General features: G+C 39.9%; 1 protein-coding gene across 4 annotated transcripts in view; it reads right to left on the bottom strand.

Annotated features, from left to right (window-relative positions):
* The window catches only part of SBF1 (SET binding factor 1), a 136,822-nt gene that overhangs the window by 67,237 nt on the left and 42,879 nt on the right, over positions 1-26,706 (bottom strand). For 2 of the 4 annotated variants that reach the window (XM_063448366.1, XM_063448364.1), the window contains exons 2-7: positions 7,158-7,243; positions 6,460-6,597; positions 3,186-3,308; positions 1,936-2,046; positions 1,762-1,785; positions 83-188 (exon numbers count right to left, since the gene is read on the bottom strand). In XM_063448366.1, coding sequence (XP_063304436.1) covers positions 83-188; positions 1,762-1,785; positions 1,936-2,046; positions 3,186-3,308; positions 6,460-6,597; positions 7,158-7,243 — 588 coding nt within the window. The remainder of the gene's footprint in view (positions 1-82; positions 189-1,761; positions 1,786-1,935; positions 2,047-3,185; positions 3,309-6,459; positions 6,598-7,157; positions 7,244-26,706) is intronic. The other 2 variants (XM_063448367.1, XM_063448365.1) reach the window with 1 other exon arrangement.

Below are 26,706 nucleotides of genomic sequence, written 5' to 3' on the forward strand. Positions count from 1 at the left end.
ATGTGAATCATTTTGTAACATGCATGTGATTTAGAGTTGCCATAGTTGGACAACTGATTAGGCTAATTTAGGAGGTTCTTACCAAGCTGCCGAAAAAGCAGGGCCACACTGCAATTGCTAATTGGAAGAGAGTCGCAAATAGGAGTCTGGATGACTTGACGGTCTCCTGCTCCCAAGGATATTGTTCTCTGTGGGGGAAATTAGAAGGGATACTTTTATAATTGTAATAATGTTAGGTTTGGATTCCAGGGCTAAAAAAATAACTAACAAAGCAGAAGGCAGAAGGAAAACAGAGAAGAATAGGAGATGGGTTAAAAAGAAGCAGATAAGAGAAGAAAAGGCCAGTGTGCAGTAAGAGAACAAATGGGAAGCTAAAGCAGGGGGGAAAACAAGTTGGAAGTAAAGTGCAAGTAAACAGGTAAAGTGGACCTGTCACTTTCTCGTAATTTACATTTTTCAACCTCATTTTACTTTTAGTATTATTTCTCTACACTAAGACACCCACCCCACCACCAATCTGATTTTTGGGGAAATGAGAAGGGAAACTAGTTCTAGATAGAAAAATAATTAGAAATGCAGATTATGCAGCACATGCTCTGAGGAGATGAACATTTATAACCTGAAATCTCCAAAACACTACACTCCAGAAAAACAAAAAGCACAAGCTCCAAGATATTTACATAAACATGTTTAATGATGCTAAAAGCTGTGTTAGTGACAGATCCACTTTAAGACACTGGGTGAGTGGAAGAGGAATTATAATCCCTATGAAAACATGCCCTGTGGGTGATTAAAAAAAAAAAAAAAAGGGCAGGAATGACGGAAGTTAAAAATTAATGCCACTGTATTCCATGCTTCACAAAAACCAATGACCAATTCACAAGATCTATCTGTGCCCATGCATCCTACTAAACGCATGAAAAAACAACCACCCACACACATCATCATGACAACTGAAGAAAATAGAACATTCATCTGAAATGTGCACTCTATACTAAAGCTAGAATGTGTGTCAAAGCCATATTGTGCATGGATAATATATATAGTTGCACATGGAAAGTTGACAATGCCACTAAATAAATTTTGGATGCAAAATAACAACAGTATGTCTCAAACATAGAGTACATAAACAATAATATAGGTTCGGCATCTCTTAATAAGCCGTAAAAACATTTGCACACGGATGAATATTGATGTAAGTGAAATCCAATTGTTTACATAGGTTACCAAGGCATAATGCTTACATCTTAGACTGACAGTGCAACCAATGACAACGACTCAATATCTCACACTGACAAAACATCGGGCCTGTATGGTTATGATCATGTACCAAGCTTAAAGTTCAATAAGTTGCATAGTGCTAATTAATACTAAATGTCTAACTATTAATGCAGGTTCCACATCACATGCAAACCATTTGAACAGTCACATAATATCCCAGCTGATAGCATAGCTGGCCCTATATAGTCTTAAGTAATACCTGTACATAGCTAGTCATACAAATAGCAAAGCAACAAAAAAGGAAAAAGGAATATAATGCATTATCTCCTACTACCAGGCTCTTTACTTTCTGTGTATTGTTCGATTGCATGTTTTCTAGTAGTAATATGGGATATGGACATATTTAGAATGTTTCTTTGGAGATTGTATGTTACTTATTTTTAGACCATTCAGATAGAGGTTCATGTGCAGGGAAGTGGCGTGAAACGGGATGAAAGCAGTGCAGTGTGTGTCAGGGGAGTAATAGGGAGAGGTGCATACCACATTATCCTGTTCCTGGTCAGACTGGGAGAAAGAGAATCAACATAAAGTCAGACAACAACACATAGACAGACATAGGTCACACAGTCCTACTACACAGTTTGATCAGGAAAGAGCAATCATGTGTGATCTGATAATATATTAATCACATAGTTAAGGCACATTAACACTAACCTGGGATCCACCAGTGACAGGGACAGTGCAGGTTAGCAGGTTTCCTACGACATTCTCTAGTTGCACACTGAGGCCATCAGTGTGGATGGTGTAAATCAGACCCAGAGAGTCCTGTAGTTGGTGATATAAGACACACAAGCATACAAGTCAAAAGTATCCGGATACAAATACACATCGCAAGTTTGTACAGATATATTTTGCTTTCAAGTGAAGCGCCACTTAATGCTACAGACTCAGTAGAGCAAATAGTGATTTGTAGAACTTATGACCACCGCTGTCAACGGACTTTAAAGAAAGATTCGAAACATCTGAAGTTCTCTATTTGTGAACAGTATGTCCCCAATTTTATTTTACAAAGGTTTCAATTTCAATAGAAATACAGCCGGGAGGTGTCTCTTCCGCCTAGTTTAATGTCCCTGCCCAGAGCGCCTGCCTTTGAAAGACTTCTCTGTACTACAGCTCATTGAAAGGTCTGTGATTGGACAATCGCGTGCATAGACATGGCTGGCCCATAATGCTTCGCTATAATAGTCATCTGCATGGTCACTCCCAAGAACAGAAGTGTACTCAAAGGTAAATTTTTATTTTTAGTACCAATTTATTGTATTTCTATACAGGTTTAAAAAAAAAAAAAAAAATAATAATAATAATAATATTAATAATAATAATAATAATATAAGAAAATGCCATAAGTAAATAGAAGGCACTCACCAATATTATAAATTCACAGCAGCAACCAGTAAAGTGTCAAGACTTCAAAACACTCACAATAAACAATAGAATTATAAGGTGCACCATACTGTGTATAGCGTTGTACAGATAACCGTCTATATTTGTATTGCTTTAAAAAAAAAAAAAAATAAAAAAAAAAAATTGGTTCAATGGTTCTGCTCTAACTAGAAGTGCCCCTGCAAGAAAATACAGCTTTACTTGCTTGCTGAGTAGCTTTATTCTTATTTTTTAAGGTTGAAGCACATCATGGAGGTACATGCACAGAAGCTCTCTTCAAGAAGTGTTAGCATAGCTATGATATGTATTAGGGGTGGTGTTAGAGTGCTGTTGATAGAAGGAGACTGGGTCAGAGTGTTCTTTCACCACACTGTGATGCAAAAAGAATAGCTGGGCATACAGCTTAGTGTGTTCACACATAGCATACATAGGTTATACGTTTTTGTGATATCAAAAGATGACCACTGTGTGGGACTGTTCACAAACTGCTCTTCACAAGTGGAACAGACTTCAAAACTCACCCTGAAGACCTCTGGATGATCCAGACGTGACACCAACACCAGAGTTTTTGGAGCATAAAGTTGTGTTGTAGAGGGTATGGGGGCATCTTCTTCTGATTCTCCATCTCTTTGATCACCAATAGACTAAAAATAAATAAATAATAACAATATTAATAGTAACAGTTTTACAGTTGCTTGTCTCCTCTTTGCCTGTTGGTGTTCAGAATCCTACTTTACCGATCTGATCATTTAAATATACTTAATTTGTAAAATTGTAATATACCAATATTAATTTTGCAGATCACAGATGCCTTTCAATTTGTTCAGAGGTTTATTCTTGTTAATGGAACACTATAAGCACCCAGATTACTTCAGCTCGTTAGAAAAACTGCCATGTTTATATTGCAGGATAAAGAATGGCTCCAGTGGCTTTCTATTAAGCAACCATTAGAGGTGCTTCCTGCATTCACACAGAGTTTATTTCTTATGTTATAAATTGATTCAATGCTTTCCTATGGAGAAAGTCTAATGAGCGTGGCACTTGGCGCACATGTGCATTAGCGTCTCCCGCCATTGCCAACGTCTGAGGAGGTGGAGCCAGCGGCGAGGACATGGGCACTGGAAAGACGTAAGTGTTAAGAGTTTTTTTTTTTTTTTTTTTTTAAATCCTTTAATAACCGGGTGGAGGGGCGAACAATAGTTTAGGGCAGAAGAACACTATAATGTTAGGAATACACTTTTGTATTCCTAACACTAGTGTACCGTTAAAGGAACATTATAGGGTTAGGAACACAAACGTGTATTCCTGATCCTATAGTGTTAAAAACACTATTTAGACCCCTGCCCCCTTAAACGCAGTAAAAACGTACCTTTATTCAAGCGCTTAGTTGGTCCCTTAGGAAAGCATTGGATTGATAGAGATAGTCAATTCTCATGATGTCAGCCAAGGAGACGGGCAAGTGCAGAGCCATATGGTTCCCTGGCCAATTAGCATCTCCCCATAGAGTTGCACTGAATCAATGCATCTCTATGGGGAAAGATCAGCGTCTCCATGCAGAGCGTGGAGACGCTGAATGCAAGTGATGCACGTTGTGCAGCACTGACCCAGGAAGCACCTCCAGTGGCCGTCTGAGCGATTGCCACTGGAGGTGTACCTAGGTAGTAATGTAAACTCTGCCTTTTCTCTGAAATGCCTGCAGGGCTGACAATATTCACCAGAACTACTACATTAAGAAGCAGTTGATATCAGAGATGCAAGCTTGTTTTGTCACAAATTAATAGTGTTAATAAGACACAACCGTGAAAACATACAACATAGTGATTTTTAATTAACTTCTCATCTTAATGCATTATAGACTCAAATACCCGTTTAGAGTCCTGATTAAATTCTAAGCAGCTGATACTAGAAGAAAGAATGTGGGGGGTTAAACATGTGCTTGCTAGTGTCTTCAAAATTAGCAGGAGAAACTTGAATACAGGTGATAGAGATAGTGTGCATCTGCTATTTAGTTAGAATAAACTGGAATATTTAACCATTGCATTGCAACACAACAAATACATTTTAACATATTATATGCAATTATGCTTAATCAGTTATCACTGTAGAATGGCAAGATACAGAGATACATTAAAGAGACACTTTAAGTCTCTATACCCATAAACCTGCAATTGTAATTATTGCAGTTATTGAGAAACTGCAATAATTACCTTGCAGTGTTAACGCCACCTAAACTGGCTGTCTACTAAAGAGCCACGAGAGGTGCTTCTGTGTCCTCAGCCAGAAGCACCTCTAGTTCCACTAAATGACGCTGGACGTCCACATGAGGACATCCAGTGCCAGTTAAAACCTCATAGGAAAGACATGTTTTCCTATGGGGAAGTCCTAATGTGCTTGCCCCACATGCGCATTAGGTCCCCTCTGCTAGATGACTTCGGCAGAAGAGTGGAGGCAGGCGGAGTCTGACCGAGCACAAAGAGAAATCAGCACTGCAATCAGATAAGATTTTAACCCTTTATCTGCTGCAGGTGGAGAGGGGGGTGGGGCAGAGGATACTATAAAGCTAGGAATACAAGTCTGTATTCCTGGCACTAAAGTTTCCCTTTAACAGGAAAATCTAGAAGCCTTAAAAAGCTTTCCATGTCTTATTTTAAATGGAATATATCTTTATGACTAGGGCTCCAGTAAATATAAACAATGTAAAATGTACTAATGCTGTGTGTGTGTTACATACACTGGGCTACAATCTACATTTCTGGTTTACATTCAAAATGTTAAAAAAATATATAATATATATATATATATATATATATATATATATTATTATTTTTTTTTTTTTGCTCAGACTATACATCTCTTATTAAAAGTTTAAGAGGCCAAAATTGTCTAAAGTCACAACTTTGCTTTTTCTACCTTAATGTTATGTTTTGGAGTGCCCTGGGGTATGGAGAGTCTGTAGTTCCTGTACAGTGCTTCTGTTAGCTTTCCTGAGCTAAAACATTCAGATTTAGCTTAATGCAGAGATCCCTAGCTGGATGTGAAAGACTGCAGGTAAGTTGTCAAACAGCTAGCAAACAACTTGACTACTTACATTTGTGGGGCACTTGGGCGCTCTTCACACCATACAAACTACAAAGCACCATAGTGGTTATGGTGTTTGGAGTTTTTCTTTAACATTTGGAGTTTAGTGATTAAACCACCAATATGTCCATTCAATCTAAAAATGGCCTCCTTTCCATTTTTTTGTAAGTTGACATTCTACAGCACACCAGTTGCGAGGGGGCAGGGAAATATTGAGAATAAAATTAGACATAGGCTAGAGATTTAACAACAGCTCTTTATACTGCAAAAGAAAAGTACTACGAACAAAAGGAAAAGGCAGCCAAGCTAATCAAGATAAAAACAACGTCATTTATTTTAGTCTCAACAAAACAGCGCTGAGAATGTGTAAGATGTCAGGCTGTAGAATAAGTTCTTCATGCTAGATTTTATGCATCATGATGCAATTCAAGCTAGGGTCTTCGCTTCTGTTAGGTAGACAACAGCCACTTTGGAACAGAATATTTTCAGTATTTTGATATAAAAGTTGTAAAGGAGGATTTAAAAAAAATAATAATAAAAAAAAATATTTTTTTTGTTGTTTAATGTTTTAAATAAGATGGGGTACGAAAAGACAAGATGTCCAACAACATGTGTGTGAAAAGAGAAGAGAGTAATCGTAGGGCCGAAAGTTACGGCTTAGCATTTTGGAAGGAAAGACTATTGCAAGACATGCCATAGAGGAGTAATGCAAATTACCTGAATACATTCCAGCTCCTCCCAAAAGGTAAAACAGCTGCAGTAATGGCGCTCAGAGTTTATGTCAGTCAGAACCGCAATAAAAAATGTTGGAGGATTCTTCTCTGCACATAACTGCCATCCGCTAGGCTGACAGAACTGGGAAGAGGATAAAAGTTATCATTAGAACAGGCTGGACAGAGACGACATGTGTATACAGATCCACAGCCACAGGTAATTGTATATTAGAGATGAAACAAGGAAAGTGAAACAAAGGAAAGCATAAAAAAATAAAAGTAAAAAGTATAGAAAATAAGTATAAGATAACTGACAACATTCCATCAGGCAATAAATGTGCATTAAATTGGGACAAATAATATTTTAATCATTTAAATTATTTCATATTTGTGCGAGAATCTTTAAGGTTTGAAACACAGGTAGTGTATACCAGTTTCTACAGACTGCATCAAACACACACTACACACTTCAGGGGTGGCAGAGGCATCTGTAGTAGACATCAGTTTAGTGGGACAAATTTCTGGTGGCAGAAATACTTCTGTACTCTAGACATTGTAGTGGGGGAGTGAGACAAATGTCCCTCTGTATTACACAAGTGTGGTGACATTGTTCCTGGACTGCAACCGAATAATGGATATTAAGGATTATCTGTACTATATAATCCACATGTACTGAGTAAAGGAAGAAAACCCAACACTCACCAGTTCAATTCCTTGGGGAAAAGGGTTATCCTCCCAGTCTTTTTCTGGGAATCTCTGCAAGATCCGGCCTTGTCCTATCCCGCTCCCTGAGGAGAAAAGAAAAATACTCAATAAGGAACAACTCCACGGTGTAAATAAACCTAGTTCCTGTGCAACAAAGGCAATAATATGATGTAGCAATAAAATGGCCAATTACATTTGTCGTTTTAAATAGGTTGTTTTGTAGAATAAACAATTAAAATTCCATTAACATTTTTTATTTTAGGTCAAAAGGTAGATCGATCGATTTTAAAAAGCTGTTTACTACTGTACAGAAAGACACTGATAGATATAAGAAAAGTTGTAGAAACACTCATGTATTTAAGCAAATCTCATAAGGAGGATCCTGTTCTCTATAAAAATACAAATGATAACAATGTAGGGAGTACAGTATTTTAGTTATGTCTAATCAAGACTCCAACACTAAAAGTTGTTTATAATTTTTTTGCCACTTATATAGTGACAACATATTTCTCTATGATTTAATTAAAGGGGAGAATTGGGGAGGAGGGGAAGAATTAGGGGAAGGGGAGGAGAGGGTGAGGGCAAGCAATTGACAAACAAAATGCCAAAAGATCCAGGATGTGAAATGTCCCCATGTTAATCAAGGTCACGATCTCAGTGTATGATAAAATATACAAATTTGTATATTTTATCAAGGTAAAAATATTGAAAGGACTGAACTAGAACACGGATCATGTGCAGTGTGTGGTGGATTAGGGGTAAATATAGCAAATGTGACATGAAGTGGTCCCTCCAATTCAAGAAGATAACTTGTGTAATAATGCACTCTATTCTCTCTTCTCTTCTCTGGAGTGTGGGTAAAGAAATAAAGTGGGTGGCTTGCATGTGCTCACCCATCCTACCCCACTAAATGTGTGTACTAATTCTTGCATAGTTAGTGCTGGAGAAGGCCCATATCTTCGAACACAAAATGCCATACACTTTACAAGACCCCCACCGTGGATTGTAAAATGTCCTAATTCCCTCTGTGTTTTGTTTTTTAATACAATCGGTGTAGGCACTGTGGATACTAATTTATTATTTCTGCTCTAGAATTGTTCTTCATACAATACCATACAAATGGTAGAAACATAATTTTAAATAGGTTTCCACTTCTATGCATACAAAATTTACAACACTAAAGAACAGTTCTTCTGTCTATAGCATAACAGATATCACACCACCATTAAATCAACGTGACTCATTTCTATTTTAGGTATTATTGTTCATAAAGGCAGAACATCAGCTCTTTCTACATAGCGTGGATTAGAAAGTTCTAATTTCCTGAATAATAACTTTGTTCTGGCTGGTGAATCTTACTGATATATCTCTGTAATCACATACATGTGGCTAACAACAAATAGCACTTTTGAGAAGATACACCTTGGAATGGTGTCCCCTGAGATAAAAATAAAATAAAATAACTTTAGAGATTAACGGATGATGCAATCACATATGCACATGCAGCAGAGCAGATAAGGCTCACAAAATATGAGAGAGAAAGAGAAGGCAACGGCTCAGAACATGAGCAGCAGAGCCAACAATTAAAGAAATGGGTTCTCACATGCACCAGACCTGCCTTACCAAATAAAGAATACATACAGGTGGATGGAATGAAAGTCACATTACCAGAAGGAGAAAACTCCCTCCCCACAAAGTAGCCCACCCACACAACCACAGGGCCAAAAATAAAAACTCAGACAGACACCAAGGCCCAAAGTATTTGTAATGCACATTTCAAAGGAATAACAGCACAAAGACACAACAAAGGAACAACGGTATATACAGGCAGTGTGCAGCTCCTTCCTGCAATTCTCAACTATTTGAGCTACACAACACAGAACCTTATAAAGAAGTCTAAGTGTGAAAACCACTTCCGCTTGTAGCAGATGGAATCTCATTTCCACCTTTGCATGGCATGACAAGGTACTGTGTGAGCAAGTCTGGTGACACGTCTTTTCTATACTGATCATGTATGTAAATGAAGATTACTGTTGGACAGGAACAGCCAATATAGCATGTGCAAACTGTCTAGCACTGCCATTCCTTTGCTGCCTATTTACCTGATTCTGTAGCAGATTTGTGTTAACTGTACGCAGGCTTGCAATGATTTTATGTTGTGTATAGTCTCACAAGTTACATTGTGATCTTTACATTTAAGCAAAGCATGCATGAGACGAAGTGGCATTGTAGGTTACATTTTGGCATGACTCCTCTGTGTGCTGCACCTTTAATGTGTGTTCTTGCCACAGCATTGTATTGTATGACAGGGTGGGGCTGGCACGGCTCTCTGCATGGTGACGTGCTGAGCAAACAGGTATTGGTGTACATCACACAGCCAGTGCTGGTCTCTTAGAATATACAATTACAAAATCCAGACCTTTCCCAGGCCAGCAAAATCTACTTCTGCTCTTGCAAATCTTGGCTGCCCAGAGATTGTCAGCATGTATTTTGCACCCAGGTGGTGTGTGAAATGTGGTAAAAAGGGAATAAACTGGAAACACACAAATGAATTGCTAGGGAGGGAGAGGTAGCAAATGTGAGTTGGCTAAACATCAATAGGAGAAAACAAATATTCCCCATTCCTTTATCATATGGTCACTAATCCAACAGCTACTGGGGGCAGTATGAGATTGCAACAGGTCAGCGAAGCCAATTGAGAACTGCATTACCAGCAGCACCACCACAGCCTTGAGCCTAGTAGTAAATCCCAGGTTTGAGCCATGGGAATCAGACACAAGAGGGCGAGAAGGTAGACTATAAGGACAGCAAGGGGTCTGAAAAAAACAAGTATTAAAATAAATATTGACTGGAATGTAGCATTGGGAGCAGGCTACAAAATAGAAATATGCAGAGATGAGTAGTACTAAACACCATCTGATATACATCATGGGTGTTTGGAAATTGTATGAAAAGAGCAAAGGGCTTAAATATTACTTAAAACACAAATCAGGGGGAGGGGCTTGGCATCCAACAGAGCAAGTCGCAGGCTGAACAAGCTCCTCAGCAAAATTAAAGAGACACTATAATCACCATAGCCACTTCAGCTTAACACAGTGGTTCTATGGTCTATAGCATGTCCTTGCAGGCTGAGCACTGTAAAAACTGCCTTTTCAGCGAAAAGGCAAGGTTTACATAGCTGCCAAGGAACACCTCTAGTGGCAGTCACTTAGACTATCTCAGTACTGCACAGTGTGCAGCACCTACTTTCAGTGTCTGCACACACTGCACGAAGTCACTGAATTCTCTACATAGAGATGCATTTATTCAATGCATCCCTTTGAGGAAATGATTGGCGCAGTGTTTTTCATGCATGCGCAATAGCCTCCTGATATGGGAAAGCATTGGATTGGCTGAGATCATCAAAATTGATGATCTCAGCCACTGAAGTGGAGCCAGCTGCAGTGTGAGAAAAAAGGTCAATTGAAACACTTTTACTGCTCTCTAATGGTTGCCAGGGAACTAAAATGTTAGTTTAACACTATAGTGTCAGGAGTATATATGTGTGTATTCTTGACACTATAATGTTCCTTTCAGCGTATATTTCACGTTTTAGAGACCATTTCCGCTCTAAACTTGCTCTTACCACCTGAGGACACTCTAAACTCTGATCATTCTAAATTGCCTAGGTGTATCTACAAGCCTATCGAGCCAAAGTCCACCCTACTAGCCTTTCCTGCTGAGGAATGCAGCTGTTTCCCCTCTCCATAACAGCCTTGCACTGGCAGAAGCCCTGCTTCCCTCTTCTCCTTTGTACCAGCTATCCCTGTGTCCATTGCAGTCAAGCTTTTCTACCATGGCAAGCTTTGTCATTCTTTTTATGAAGTGGACCACACATAGTATGTCTGGGCCAAATGAGCACACTGTCACCAACCAATAGAATTAGTGAAATCACTTGGGTACTGGGTTTGCAGTACTCTAATCAGAATATATGATCAGATTCCTGGAGTTGGGAACCGGGGGAGCATAAGTGGATAAGCTTGCCTTATGTAGCTCTTTTTCTTTGTTTCTATTAACTTTAATGTGTCCTTAAGCCAAATAATATGTGGCTATTTACACCCGTGGCTACCTGCCTGTGAATTTCAGCTGTTAAGTTTCTCTTATTATTTCATTAATTATATGCTTCACTCTCTAAATGTATAAAAGGAGGGTATTGTTCTAGTTCATTATATCATACAGCTGTAGCGCAATCTCTGTTATAAATGACAATGTAACGTGTTTATTATCGGTTTTTACCTTGTGATGTATTTTGTTGTAACCTTGACTTTTACCTCAATAAAACATAAAAAAAGGTTTTGCGTTTCAAGGGGAAAAAAACAAAAAACACCCCCACAAAACATACATACATACACTTAAATCCTTTTGATCTAATTGACCAAAAAAATCTCAAGTCTTTAATTTAGTACAAATACAAAAAGAGAAGTCCTGCGCTTAGTCCCATTACTACTGGGCCAGCAGCAACGACTACAATACACATCAGCCTCAATATATAGTAAAAACCAAAGAAAAGAAAATGTTACTTGCGCTTTCTCCTTAATCCCTATGTATATTTAGAGCCATTGGAGCAACTAAATGACCTCCATTTGTCTAAATATACATAGGGATTAAGGAGAAAGCGCAAGTAACATTTTCTTTTCTTTGGTTTTTACTATATATTGGGGCTGATGTGTATTGTAGTCGTTGCTGCTGGCCCAGTAGTAATGGGACTAAGCGCAGGACTTCTCTTTTTGTATTTGTATTTACTTTGTATCACACAGCCTGGTTACAATGCTGCTGCCCATCCCATGTGTTCCCTATTAAGGGTTAATAAGTATAGGGGTGTATATAAAAAATACCCCTTTCTGTCTCATTAGAGATATCTTTGCCAGAAGCTCAAGGAAGCAGGCTGAAGGGTCAGTGTTAGGACCCGCTTAGGGGGGTCTGCCTTGACGTTGGCAGGCGGGCATTCCCTCCAATGGCCATTGGAGCAACTAAATGACCTCCATTTGTCTAAATATACATAGGGATTAAGGAGAAAGCACAAGTAACATTTTCTTTTCTTTGGTTCTTAAATTTAGTGCACATCACCATAGCAACACTTTCAAAACATTTAAATGGGAATTGACACTTTGAAGGTTTCTAAGGAACACTATAGTTAGGAATACAAACATATTCTTAATGCTTTAGTGTTCTAATCCTTAGTTAGATTTTGGCCCACGACCCAACTTTTACTTACCTCTTTTTCGCATAACATCCCTGTCCTTGCAATAGGCAGATGCTCCACCAGCAACATTATCTTGTCTGCTGACTCTTCTTCAGCTATTGTCCAAATTTTTTTATAGAGAATCATTGCGGATGAGAAGTACAAGCACGGTAAGTGCCAATCAAATGCTTTTCATAGGGAAGCACTGAATCCAAGCAGCAGCATTGGAACACACCTTTCTAGTCGCTGTCTTCCTTACACCTCTAGTGGCAGCAGAAGACAGCCACTATACGTGATTTACCGCTGCAACGTAAACATTGCAGGTTCCACTAAAATAGAAATGTTTTACATTGCAAATTTAAAACTAGAGGGACACAGCAACCAGACCTCTTCATTGAGATGAACTGCAGCTCATCGAAGTGGTCTGGGTACAGTGTCCCTTTTGTACTTGTGTGGAGCTTCGACCCAGTGACGAGGGACATCGGCACTGGGATCAGTTAAGTAAATAAATGTTTAACCCTTTATTTACCGGGGAGAAGGGGCGGGAGACAGAGGGATCGGTAGTGCCAGGAATACAGCTTTATATTCCTGGCACTACAGTATCCCTTTAAGAGATATAGATTTGAGAAGAGTGAATAACATTACATTTATGAATGAACACATCTTTATCCTGCATTTGAATGCCTTCGTTATAGATTCAATCAGTGCTATAAGCTCCAGCCTAATGGGCCTGCCACGAAGCACCGAGACATTAAACAATGTTTCCATGTTTCCTCTTTATTTGCCTTTAAACTGGATTATGACATACCGTATATACTCGAGTATAAGAAGAGTTTTTCAGCACATTTTTTGTGCTGAAAAACCCCAACTCGTCTTATACTCGAGTCACTGTCTGTATTATGGCAACTTACATTGCCATAATACAGACAGGGGGCTGTGGGGGCTGCAGAGCTCTTACTTACCTTTCCTGCAGCTCCTGTCAGCTCCCTCCATCTCCACGCCGGTCCGTTCAGCACCTCTGTCAGCTCCCACTGTAAGTGTCGCGAGAGCCGCGGGGTCATAGTGCGGCTCTCGCGAGACTTACAGTGTGAGCTGACAGAGGTGCTGAATGGACTGGCGCGGAGGAGAAGGGAGCTGACAGGAGCTGCAGGAGAGGTAAGTAAGAGCTCTCTGCCAGCCCCCTCCTACACAGTGCCCATCCACTGGACCACCAGGGAGTGAGAGCCCCCCTCCCTTCCATGTATCAAGCAGGGAGGGGGGGACGAAAATAAATAATAATAAAATAAAATAAAAAATAATAATAAAAAATTTATAACAAAAAAAACTATTAATATTAAAATAATAATAAAAAAATAATAAAAATGCCCACCCCCCACCAAGGCTCTGCATCACACACACACACACACACACTGTAAATAAATATTCAATTAATATTATTTTTTTAGGATCTAATTTTATTTAGGAATTTACCAGTAGCTGCTGCATTTCCCACCCTAGTCTTATACTCGAGTCAATAAGTTTTCCCAGTTTTTGGGGGGTAAAATTAGGGGCCTCGGCTTGTATTCGGGTCGACTTATACTCGAGTATATACGGGTGATTTGCTAAATCTTTAAAGCAGCACTGTCGCCATCTGGGAAATTTGTATGATTTGCAAAGACCCCCGACTGTAACATACCGCAGGTGGTTTGGTGTCCTGGGAATGGGGGTAGGAGGAAATGAGCTCACTTTAAGGCAGGAGCTGATGTTATGGTCAACGTTACTGCAGAACTCTCACAAGCTAAAGGATTTTTAGTGTTTTATTATATGGTGTATAATCTAGAGAAGCAAAAGTCCCCCTTTAGCCCCTTAGTGACAACATGTCGTTCCATGCAGTCATGTAGTTAAGTTTCATTTTCTTACAGCACAAAACGTCCTGTCCTGCCTTTATCTGTTCTGGCACCAGGTATAACTTGGTAAATTACTGTGATTGCATGACCATTTAATAATGACATTAATGATATCACTTGAGGGAATTCCTCTGCTTTAGAGGTAGATACAGCTAGAGTTTGAAAAAGCAATACAAGTGGTGTGTATTTAAATATTACTTGACGCACCCTGCAACTTTATTCATCTCATGGTGCTTCACCCACCAGAAGCTGAGTAACTTCTGTATTTTTGCACATGCACAAGAGTACAACACCAAAGTCTATAAAGGATCTGCAATTCTCTAGAAAACACCTTCTCACATAGTGTCAAAATGCTCTTTGTTAAATACTCTGGTGGTTTACATGCTACAAATATATAGTCCTAAACAGCATTGGATTCTGTGACGCTTAATGTTATAGTCTCTGAATACCAAATTTTACAAAGGTTTAGATTTAAAACCATAATGCACTCCTAACCATGTTTATGCTCTAACTTCCAAAATAATTGTAATCAAAGAGATAGGAGGCATTTAACAATCAGGAATAATATATGAATCAATTTGACGTTATTTTTCCACAGTTAAACTTGTTCTGCAGAAAGTAGTATGTGCATAACCGTGAACACGTGACCCCCTCCCCCCCCCCCATCCCCATTTTTTAAAGATTTTATTCATGCAAACTATTGCGTTTAGTATACCCATAAGACTTTAGAAGAAAGTCATAAAATTGTCATGGTGCCAGGAGGCCCCTGGCGCAGCTAACCTTAAGGGGTTAAACCGTTCTTGAATGGTTTAAACCCAAAAGTCTGTGCTCCCGTGCTGAATCTCCATGACTCTCTGCATTCCAGCAGAATAAGGCAGCCATTCAAAAAAACTTGCTTGAAAAGAAAAGTACCTTTTTCAAGCCAGGTACATTTCTTTTCAATAAATTATTATTAATTTACAGTAAAAAGGACACAAAGCAAGAATGTCAAAAAAACCTCACTCATAAATGTGCAGAATCTAGCAAAAGTGTCAAAGGTATTAATAATAGTGGTGTGTTGCATGACCCTTTATAAACTAGGACTGTGGACAAATGGATGGTAAATGGTCAAGCATGGGTGAATATTTAATCCTTAAACCCATGAACCACACAAGATAAGAACACCTCATTTTTGCAATACAATGATCTCTATCACAAATCAAAGTCAAAACTATAACCTAAAATAAAGGAAAATATGTGGTTTAGAAAAACCTACAAAATGCTATCCTATCAAGTTTATTAATTTAAAAAACATTTTTTTTTAGTGACTTGAAGGTTGTTGACATTTACCAAATACCAATAACCACAGAAGTTTTCCCTCAAAGATTTGGGAACATTTCCACCACTCTGCTATGAAAAGCTGGCACCACCATAAAGGAAACAATTGCACAGCAGCAATAGCAGCTACTGGTGCGTCTTGCCAAGTACACGCGCATCCAGTAAATTCCGTGGGTACATGATACATGCAAGTACTGCTGACATAACTAACCTACATAATGTTATGCAATATATAAACAGTGCAATCACACACACATTACAATAGGTGACATACAGATATAAATAGCGGAGTTAGTTTATTTATGGCCACAAATGAAATAACGTTATATAGCCATGTCTTAAAACCTTAAAATTCCTTCTTCATTTCTACAGTAATTTGAAACAAACCACCAAGCTGATATATACATATTTATATTACATTATTATGTAAAATAGTGACTGTTTGCTTTTAAAATACTGTTAGAAGTTGTTTATTACCCATTAAATATTATTTAATATACCCATTGTAATGCGCCATTTGGTTCCAGCAAAGTGTGAATGTACATATAATGAACTGTAGACTGCAGGCTAATTAAGGTTTATGTTAGTGCAGTACATATATACTATAATATACATTTATATATAATGGAAAAACTGAAACAATGATTGCAGAAGCAGTCACCCCTATCGGCTCTTCTTTTGCTAATTATAAATTTCAGTTTTCCAAACAAACCTATTTTTAGCTGAAACTGTGGTGCTTTATCTAAACATGGTTTAGGAGAAAGTAATTATGTTTCCAGTAGTTCTATAGGAATGCCTGAACGCCAAACTCATTTCATTGCTAGCCATGTCTTGCATGTAAATCTTTTATGTGAAGGAGAGGAGTTATTTTACTGGACAGCAAGTTGTGGTAAGATCAGAACAGAGTTGGAAAGCTCTCCATTAAAAGGACCACTATAGTGCCAGGAAAACACTCATTTTTCTGGCACAATAGGTCCCCCCAACTCTCAGATGCCCCCCTCCCGCCGGGCTTTAGGGGGTGGAAGGGGATAAGTTTACCTCTTTCCAGCGCCGGGCGGGGGACTCTCCTCCTCCTCGTCATCAGCTGAATGCGCATGCGCGGCAGGAGCTGCGCGTGCATTCAGCCAGTCCATAGGAAAGCATTCTCAATGCTTTCCTATGGACACTGGCGTCTTCTCACTGAAAATCACAGTGAGAAGCACGGAAGCGCCTCTAGCGGCTGTCAATAAGACAGCCAACTAGAGGTTGGATTAACCCTATTATAAACATAGCAGTTTCTCTGAAACAGCTATGTTAATAGAAGAAAGGGTTAATCCTAGCTGGACCTGGCACCCTGACCACTTCATTAAGCTGAAGTGGTCTGGGTGCCTATAGTGGTCCTTTAAGGTTGATCTAGAGCAGGAATGTCAGGGTGCCCTCTTACCTTATGGGGAAGGGAAACCATGTTCCAATGGTTTAAACTCACAGTTGATACCACAAGACTGTTGCCTACTCACATTCTTCTTCCCAGGATGCATTAGTAAGAAGGAATGTTGAAGCTAAGAGCGTTAGCACTAATTTTCTCAATGGGTGGCCGGTGATAGTCTAAGCAGTAGCCGTCTATCAAACCACCTGATACTGTGATGGCCAGGAAGGAGGAACTGAGAAAGCACTGGTGTTGTGTGCCAGAGGTCCACAGAGAAAAAAAACAGTTTAATCTCTGAAGTTATTATAGGATGGGAAGAGTTCCTTTAAGTTTGTTGTTATCCCGCCATTTGCAAATAAATCATGCGGCTTTGTCTTGTGTTAACTTTCATTCTCTGCCCTTATTTTGCTGATATTAAAATATCAATCAAGGTGCTCAGTGGAGCTAAAGGGGAACTATCTGTGTCTAGAAATTGCACCATTGAATAACTCCTTAAAAAATTTAATTTAAAGTGGCTCTGTTATGGGTGGTGATATTTAACACAACCCTTCCCCCACCCCCGCCCCACCAACTAAGTGACTTTCTTCTTTAATTTCAATCGTGAAGTTTACAACCAATCCAATTCTTCCCCATAGGCAAGTATTTAGAGGCTAGAGCGCATTTTCTGTAACTCGACACTCTTCAACAATGTAATGCTGCTCTATACAGCCTTTAACACAGAGTGTCACCAACACCAGTATCCCTGCCTCAACACAATTCAGCTACTGGATGATTACAACATACAGCCTGACTGTCATCTAGCCGTGGATCATTTTGCCTGAACTAAATGCTACTGCTTTATCACAAGGATCACCTACTCACCATCATTACTCCCAGGGGCCACCTTCTATGTACCCACTCACCAGATCAGGGCTATTTCTTCATACAGAGGGGTGAGATCCAACCTTTTCAGCTATGCATACCATTGACTGATATATTTTTCACTTTTTATTTTTATATATTTTTTGAGCCTTTTACTGTATACAATTTATTATTTTTTTAACCTATTTTTTCAACATGGATAACATATACACACTTTTATCAGTGGACTGAACATTGAGATATACATTTTGTCTGGTGTTACAGTTAGCCATTGACAATTAATGCAGATATTGCTGCTCCAGTCAGGGGGTGGATCCATTTCGATCAACTTGTGTGACTATTTAAATGTTATATATGTACAGAGTCATCTTTACATAACCGTTGTTGTATACCTTAATAAATAGGCATCGGATCAGGTGCACTATAGGCTTCATACATATGGTAGCCTCTTTTTCTTTCCCCTATATATAAATGTAGTATGAAATATCTTTTTCTTTGGTCAAAACTTATATAAAATATTTTTTGCAGTAACTTGAGTGCGGTATATTTTGTATGATTCCATTAAGATCAATATGCCGCATCAAAAGTATATCTGTTTTTCTAATGTTCCATATCACTAGCAGCACTATAACAGGTTTCCTATAGGAATTAGACAAACACTGACTGCCCTAATAATTTCTGCACCGGGCACTATGTTAGGTAAGGATTGAAAGGTAACCTTAGGCTCCGGAATCACATACGTGTAGCTTACGGTGTTAAAAAAAAAAAAAAGAGCTTCAAAGCACAAAGGAAAATAACGAAACACATGGAAGTAGCAGAGAAAATCACAACACTAAGATAACTGAGAAAGTTGATACACAGCACTTTAATGAACTACACTAATGAAACAATTTTAGAATTGAAGGTGAATTTAAAATTCTCAGCTATGCTTTCAGTTCAGCTACTCTGCCTTTAAAGGAATTCTAGTGTTAGGAATACAAAGCTGTATTACTAGCATTTTAGTGCCCTCGCGGCCCCCCGTCCAGTACATGATGGGTTAAAAAATAATTTTTTATTAGTTCACCTGATTCCAGCGCCGTACTTCCTCAACGTTGGGTCGGTGCTCTGCCTCCTCAGACTTCATCTGGACCTAAGGAGCATGTGCGGCAAGCACCGCAAGTGCATTAGGCCCTCACTGTAGGAAAGCATTGAATAAATGCTTTCCTATGGGGGGATTTTACCCATGCTGGATGTTCTCATGCATAACGTGAGGATGTACATTATCATTTAAGCAGCAGAGAGTCCGGGTCAACTCCCAGAAGTGCAACATAAACAAAAACTGCAATGTTTTACATTGCAGGACTAAGTGGGAAAGGGACATTGCACCCAGACCACTTCAATGAGCCCTTAAAGGACCACTATAAGCACCCAGAGCACTTCAGCTCAGTGAAGTGGTCTGGGTGCCAGGTCCCTCTAGTTTTAACACTGCAGCTGTAAACATAGCAGTTTCAGAGAAACTGCTATGTTTACACTGAGGGTTAATCCAGCCTCTAGTGGCTGTCTCACTGACAGCTGCTAGAGGCGCTTCCACGATTCTCACGGTGGAAATCACAGTGAGAAGACACTGGACGTCCATAGGAAATCATTGAGTAATGCTTTCCTATGGGCAGTTTGAATGCGCGCGGCTCTTGCCGTGCATGCACATTCGGCACAGACGTCAGGAGGAGGAGAATTCCCCAGCGCCGAGGGAGCCCAGCGCTGGAGAAAGGTAAGTGGCTGAAGGGGTTTTAACCCCTTCAGCCCGGTGGGAGGGGGGGGACCAAACGACCCTATAGTGCCAGGAAAACGAGTTTGTTTTCCTGGCACTATAGTGGTCCTTTAAGTTTGATTTTGACTTCTTAATTCAGTAAAAAAAAAAAAAAAACTGAAAAAAACTGTCAAGAAACCCTAACCACCATAGCTCATTGTAGAGGTTATTGTACAAATGCACCTAAGTTGTGTGGGTGCCCAGTATTTCTTTAGTGTTATATCCACATAAACTACCAGGCTTTAGGAGCTAGGAGGGCCCCAGTTTTTCCCAAGCAGCTAGAAAACACTTGACAAATCAGGGGAATGATGACAGAGTTACATTTCTACTGTTGTGATTATCTACACATTGATTATTATCTGTATATTGTGCTAGCCAGATGGCAAAAGCATAAAAAAAACAAAAACAAAAAAAAAAACTTTGTTTAAATTTTGTGTATCTTACGTGTAGAGGAGCAGACAGCTAGCCAGCACAGCAACACAAAAGGCCAGAGGTTCAAAGCCCGAAAGGGGGATCCCATCATATGGGGGAACAGAAAGCAGCAGTAATAAACCCCCCAAATAGGGAGAGCTAGGGTTAGGAATTTTTAACACAGTAAAGGAGTTTAATCATGCGTGGGATAGGCATAAGGCTATCCTAACTATAAGATAAGGCCAGGGACTAATGAAAGTATTTAGAAAATTGGGCAGACTAGATGGGCCGAATGGTTCTTATCTGCCGTCACATTCTATGTTTCTACACGAGTTCCATGGTACAGAATTTTATATATATATATATATATATATATATATATATATATATATATATATATATATATATATAATTTTTTTTTTTTTTTTTTTTTTATCTTTGCAGTGCAGGGCTCAACTCATTGGCTTTGAGTGATCAGCTGACCCCTGAAAGTATCAGCTGTTAGTCCAGGATTGCTAACAAATGCCCCTGTTTAGGAACTTCTGCTCCCCATCGGCAGTAGGGGAGGAGATAAGTGCTTCTTGGTGGACTGTAGGTAAGAAGCTAAACCATTCTAAAATGGCCTGGCTGCTTACATTGGGGTTGCCAGGACACTCCTGACACCATAACAACTATACTGTGTGCTGTAGTGGTTATGGTGCTCCTTTAAGATTGATGTTGCTATTCCTGCTTTCAAAACTTTTGCTTATAAAAAATTATAAAATATCAAGTGGATCACAAAATATCAAAATTAATTCTCTGTTGTATGTTTACATGATGTATTAACGTGGATCAAATTGCTCTCACTGTACCATGATCCACTTAACAAAAAGCCATTTCTTTATTTATTTAATGTGACAGACATTGTCACGACCAAGGCAACATTAACACATTCAGAACACTCTGAGAGCATGCACAGCATAGCTTTGTGTTACAGACTGCTGAGAGGGAGGGAGGTTAACAGCCTGGGGACCAGCTTGAGATTAAAATAGACAGGAATTCTGTGAAATTCAAAGATCAAGTGAAAAACAGCATTAAGCTGCCAGCCCTCCCTATTATTTAACAAATTAATCGTTTTCAGTTTAGCATTAGAATAATTTCTACCGGTCAAAATAGCTTTTTGCAAGCAGAATTGAATATCTTTTGGAGGAGCTTTAAAAATGTTCTTGAAAAAAAGAACTATTGCAGGATATCCTAAGAACGGTAAACACAAGTTTGTGTCTGACGTATTCTTGCTGCTCTCACACCCCTCCACGATTGCATTGTATGTATGGATTTTCAATCTCGCTATCACAGTCAACACTCCATGCTGCACAGCCTTGTTTTAATCACAGTAAGTGGCAGTTTCACGTTTCCATTGCTATAAACAACTAGAATCTAGTAATAATCTGCAAAATGCAATGATTATTGTTCAATTTCAATGATAAACCAGACATTTTAAATATATATTAAAAAAAAAATAAACAACTGAAAATTGGAGCTATTAGAACATAATTAGATACAAAAGTATAATTCACATAATTTTGTTTTAGTTTTCTTACAAGTTTAATTCTTTATAGAAACATTTCAGGCCACAGTCACCTCAATCTGTTTTTAAGCAAAACCACAAAATTCTAAAAAGTTATCAATATCTGGCTTTGTACAATGTGAGGCATACCCTAGCCCGGGTCCCCGATAATGGGGAAAACCGTTTAGGAACGGAACATCCTCTTACCTGGGTCTCTGCCAGGTTTAAGGTCTCATCTCAGCACTGATGACGTGCAGAGGTGCAGAGGTGCAGAAGCTGGAAGCTGATCCTGCCAGCCATTCATTGGCTGAGTGTGTCAGCTTACCACCCTCAGCAAATGAATGGCACACTGTGCATACAAATTTATACAGAGTGGACATTAACAAGCCTGGAACTCTTGATCCGGTAATGAAGGCCAAATTATGCTGCTGAATGTAGAGTTACACCTAAAGGCAGCAGAGGAGTTATTCCATATATGCAGTGTTTCAAAGCAAAATGCTGCACATACAGTCTCCACGATCACTTCAAATCATTGAACTGGTCACAGTGTTTGGGGTAACCCTTTGTCATTTTTCTATTGTAGAAAACTAACAACTGAGCCCCCAGAAATCTAAACGATCTCGTTCTGTACAGTTTTCTTACTGGAACAAAAAGGGAAACCGGCAGGGATGAAAAGGCAAAAAACAGAAATTTTTACTTACCGTAAATTCTTTTTTTCTTAATATGGTGGCAGTCACATATGGGTTTTGCTCCTCCCTGTGGACAAGACTTTTAACAAGTTATTAAAAAGGATCCTCCCCCTTTGGGTATAAAGGCTCAGACCGCAAAACCTACCCCAGTACGTGACAAGTAAAGAAAGCAGACAAATCAAATATCCAATGCAAAATTACTTTAATAAAGAGGGAGGGTTATAATACTGCCACCATATTAAGAAAAAAAGAATTTACGGTAAGTAAAAATTTCTGTTTTTTCTGTCATATGGTGGCAGTCACATATGGGATATAGCAAGAATCCCTCTGGGCGGGACCTATGCCACGACGGCTTGTAACACCTTACGCCCAAAGGCAGCTTCAGAGGCAGAGAAAATGTCTAGCCGGTAGTGCTTGATAAAGGTGTTGTAAGATGACCAGTATGCTGCCTTGCAAATGATTTCTGGAGATGCAAGTGCTCTTTCAGCCCATGAGGTAGCCATAGCTCGAGTAGAATGGGCCTTGATAGCAGTAGGAGACTGAAGACCTGAGGAAGAATATGCCAAATCGATAGCCTGAATAAGCCAACGAGATAAAGTACCACGGGAAGCTACCTTACCCTTTAAGTGACCCTGAAAATTAACAAACAGGTGATCCGAAACTCTGAATTCCTTTGTTCTGTTTAAATATATACGTAACGCTCTTCTGACGTCCAACTTGCGCCATCTGTGTTCTTGAAGGGATGAGGGCGCACTAAAAAAAGAAGGTAAAATAATAGGTTGATTCACATTCTTTGAAGATAAAACCTTAGGAAGAAATGATGGTCTCGGGTAAAGAACCACCTTGTCCTCATGGAAAATAGTGAATTCGTCTGAGGAGGATAGGGCGTGAAGTTCTCCCACTCTTTTGGCTGAGGTGATGGCCACCAAAAACAAAACCTTAAGAGATAAAATCTTTAAAGGAACTTCCTCCAAAGGTTCAAACGGGGTAGCACTAAGGGCTTGAAGGACTAGGGCTAAGTCCCATGATGGAAACACTGATCGTTTAGGAGGCCTCTTGAGGCTGATAGACCTAAAAAACCTTCTGACAAAAACATTTGCTGCCAAATCCTTTAGAAGAAAAAAATTCAAGGCTGATATTTGGACCTTGAGAGTTTAGACTCCCAGGCCAGCGTCAAAGCCTTCTTGCAAAAACTGAAGAATGTTATCAATTGATGGTTGTAATATCGGGAACTGGTGATCCCTACACCAGTGCAGAAACTTGGACCAAATTCTAAAGTATATCCTAGAAGTCGATACTCTAGTGGCGCGGAGTAAGACAGTTATTCTCTCATCCTGCAATCCCCTGTTTCGAAGGATCAGCCTTGCAGTAGCCAAGCCGTCAATCTGAACATCTCTAGTACTTTCAAGGGTAGGTTCCTGTTCACAATGAGATGAGCTGACCTGGGAAGTTCCCAATAGCTGATGGTCATCTCTTTTAGGGCGGCAAACCAGACTCTGTTTGGCCAATAAGGGATTATTGCCAATATCCTTGCCCTGTCCGTTCGTATCTTGAGGAGAACCTTTGGGATCAGGGGCAGAGGTGGGAAGATGTAAGCCAGCTGAAAATCCCACCTTATTGATAGAGCGTCTATCCAACTGGGTTGATCTGTTTTGAATAGGGAGGCGAAGTGGTAAACCTTCTTGTTTGATCTTCTTGCCATCAAATCTACTTCTGGTACGCCGAATTTCCCAGTTAGGATTCTGAATACGTCCGGGTTTAGAGACCATTCCCTTTGGTCCCACTTTCCCCTGCTCAAATCGTCGGCTATAACATTGTCGCTGCCTCTTATGTAGACCGCCGTAATGTCTTCCAGATTTCTCTGCGCCCATTCCATAACGACTGTACAAAGACTGTAAAGCCTTCTTGCTCTGGTTCCCCCCTGTCGATTGATATAAGAGACTACCGTGCGATTGTCTGACTGTATCTTGACCGCTCTTTGAAGTAACCAAGGTCTGAGGTGATGAAGAGCATACAGAACCGCCAACAATTCTTTGAAATTTGTAGATTCCTCTGCTTCTTTGGAAGACCATTTTCCTTGGAACATGGTGGAGCCCAAGTGGGCTCCCCAACCTGAGTTTGAAGCGTCTGTGGTGACTATCAGCCAGACCTTTGGTAGAAAGGACAAGCCTTTTAACAGGCACTCTGAGGTTATCCACCAATCTAGCTGTGTTTTCACCTGAGGGGACAGTAGGAATCTTTCGTCTAGATCTTCCTCCTTCTTTGACCAAGACGTCAGGATGTTCCACTGTAAAGGTCTGACCTTTGATCTTGCCCATTTGACTGCCGGAAAAGTGGCCGTAAGAAGCCCTAACACACTCATGGCTTCTCTGAATGAACAACTTTTCATTCTCTGGAGGTTGGAAATCGATCTTCGGATCTTTATTCTCTTCCGTCTGGGCAGAAATATTGACATGGTGGTTGAATCGATCTTGAAACCGAGAAACTCTATTACTCTTGTTGGAATGCAAACTGATTTTTTTAGATTCAAAATCCAACCATGGTCCTGAAGAAACTTTATAGTGATCCGCAGATCCTCGTGTAGTTGACCTTCGGTATGTGCCACCAGAAGCCAGTCGTCTAAATATGGGACAATTGAAACACCCTTTTCCCTTAAATGAGCAGTAAGAGGAGACAGGATTTTGGTAAAGATCCTTGGAGCGGAGGACAGACCAAAAGGTAGAGCCCTGAACTGGAAATGAACGGTGTGACTTCTTCTTATTGCAAATCTTAGATATTTCCTTGAAGTGGTGGCTATCGGAACATGTAGATAGGCATCCTTTAAGTCGATTTTTACCATAACGTCTCCTTTTTGCAATAGGGGAAAAATTGATGCGATTGATTCCATACGGAATCTGTGATAAGGGATAAACTGATTTATCCCTTTCAGATCCAGAATGGGCCGAAATGAGTGGTCCGGTTTTGGAACGAGAAACAGTCTTGAATAGACTCCTCGAAATTCCTGTTTCTGTGGCACTCTTTCTATTACCCCTTTGTGAAGAAGCAGCCTGGTCTGACAATCTAGAGCTCGAGATTTCTTTGTGGACTGGTAGGATGATAGTAGAAACCTTGATCTTGGCTTTTCCAGAAAAACAATCTTGTGTCCCTTTCGGATAATCTTTAGAACCCAAGGATCCTTTGTGGTCTGTTCCCACACCGGTAAAAAATATTGGAGTCGTCCTCCTACACCTCTGGCGTCAAAAACGCTTCCCTTTGTCTCTGAAGCTTCTCTTGACTTCATTACTCTGTTCAAATTTCCGGTTCTTTTCCTTTCTTTGAAAATAGTGTGGTCTTTCCTGAAAGGGTCGCCTACCCCTGGATTGATAATTCCTGTAGCCTGCTCTCCAGGAAAATTTTCGATCTTAAAGGAAGTGCCTTCTTGGTTTCAGACATCTGACGTATGATTTCCTCTAAGGGAGCGCCGAACAATTTAGCTTTTTCCAGAGGAAGTTCACAAAGGACTGCCTTGGACGCTGTATCTGCCGACCAAGACCTCAACCATAGGGCACGTCTTGCCACCGAAGTCAAACCCATGATCCTGGAGGCCAATTTCATCACTTCTACTGACATATCCAAAAGGAATTCATTCGCTAAATGCATGTTCTGAAACATGTGACTAAGATCAACAACCTGGCCAGATGAAAAATTTTCTTGTACTAGATTTAGCCAAACTTCATTCGCTCTGGCTGCTGCTGCCCCTGCCAGTAGGGCTTTACATTGGAAACCGGCTGTCTGATAAGCTCGCCTACACGAGGTTTCGGCTCTCTTATCCATGGGATTTTTTAATGCTGCAGTTTCTCCAATAGGGATCGTGGTTCTCTTGGCAATCTGTGCCACCTGAACATCAACTTTTGGGAGATCTTCCCACATAACGTCGCTAGCCAGCCTAAAGATGTCCTTGAAGTGTCTGGAAATAACGGCACGTTTTTCCGGGTTTTTCCATTCCCTAAAAACAGAATCAACTAGGCTCTGTTGTACAAAAAAACCTCTCTTAGGATTTTCTGATCCCTGAGGTAGGATGGTCAGATTCACTTCTTTAACAAATTTACGGATTGCCTCTGAGGGAAACCCCACTGGTTCACTGGAAGAGGAACCTGAATCCTCTGATTCGACAGAAGAAGAACATTCCCCTGAAGATGATCCAGATGAGGAATCTCTTTTTCTTTTATTGATCTTTTGTTGACTGGGGACTTCTACCCTCTTAGATTCCTTAATCGTGTCCAAGGTCTGGGACAAACTCTCCTGGAACCAGGATAGGAAAGATTGCATATCCTTTTGCTTCTCTCTTTCCAACGAGTTTGCAGTACACAGACTGCATATTTTCTTCCTAGACCCGTCTGGGAGGGGAGTTGCACATTCGCTGCAAACAATATGTTTGGACTTCA

The sequence above is a fragment of the Pelobates fuscus genome, chromosome 3, assembly GCF_036172605.1.
Source record: "Pelobates fuscus isolate aPelFus1 chromosome 3, aPelFus1.pri, whole genome shotgun sequence".
In the NCBI taxonomy this organism is placed as follows: domain Eukaryota; kingdom Metazoa; phylum Chordata; class Amphibia; order Anura; family Pelobatidae; genus Pelobates; species Pelobates fuscus.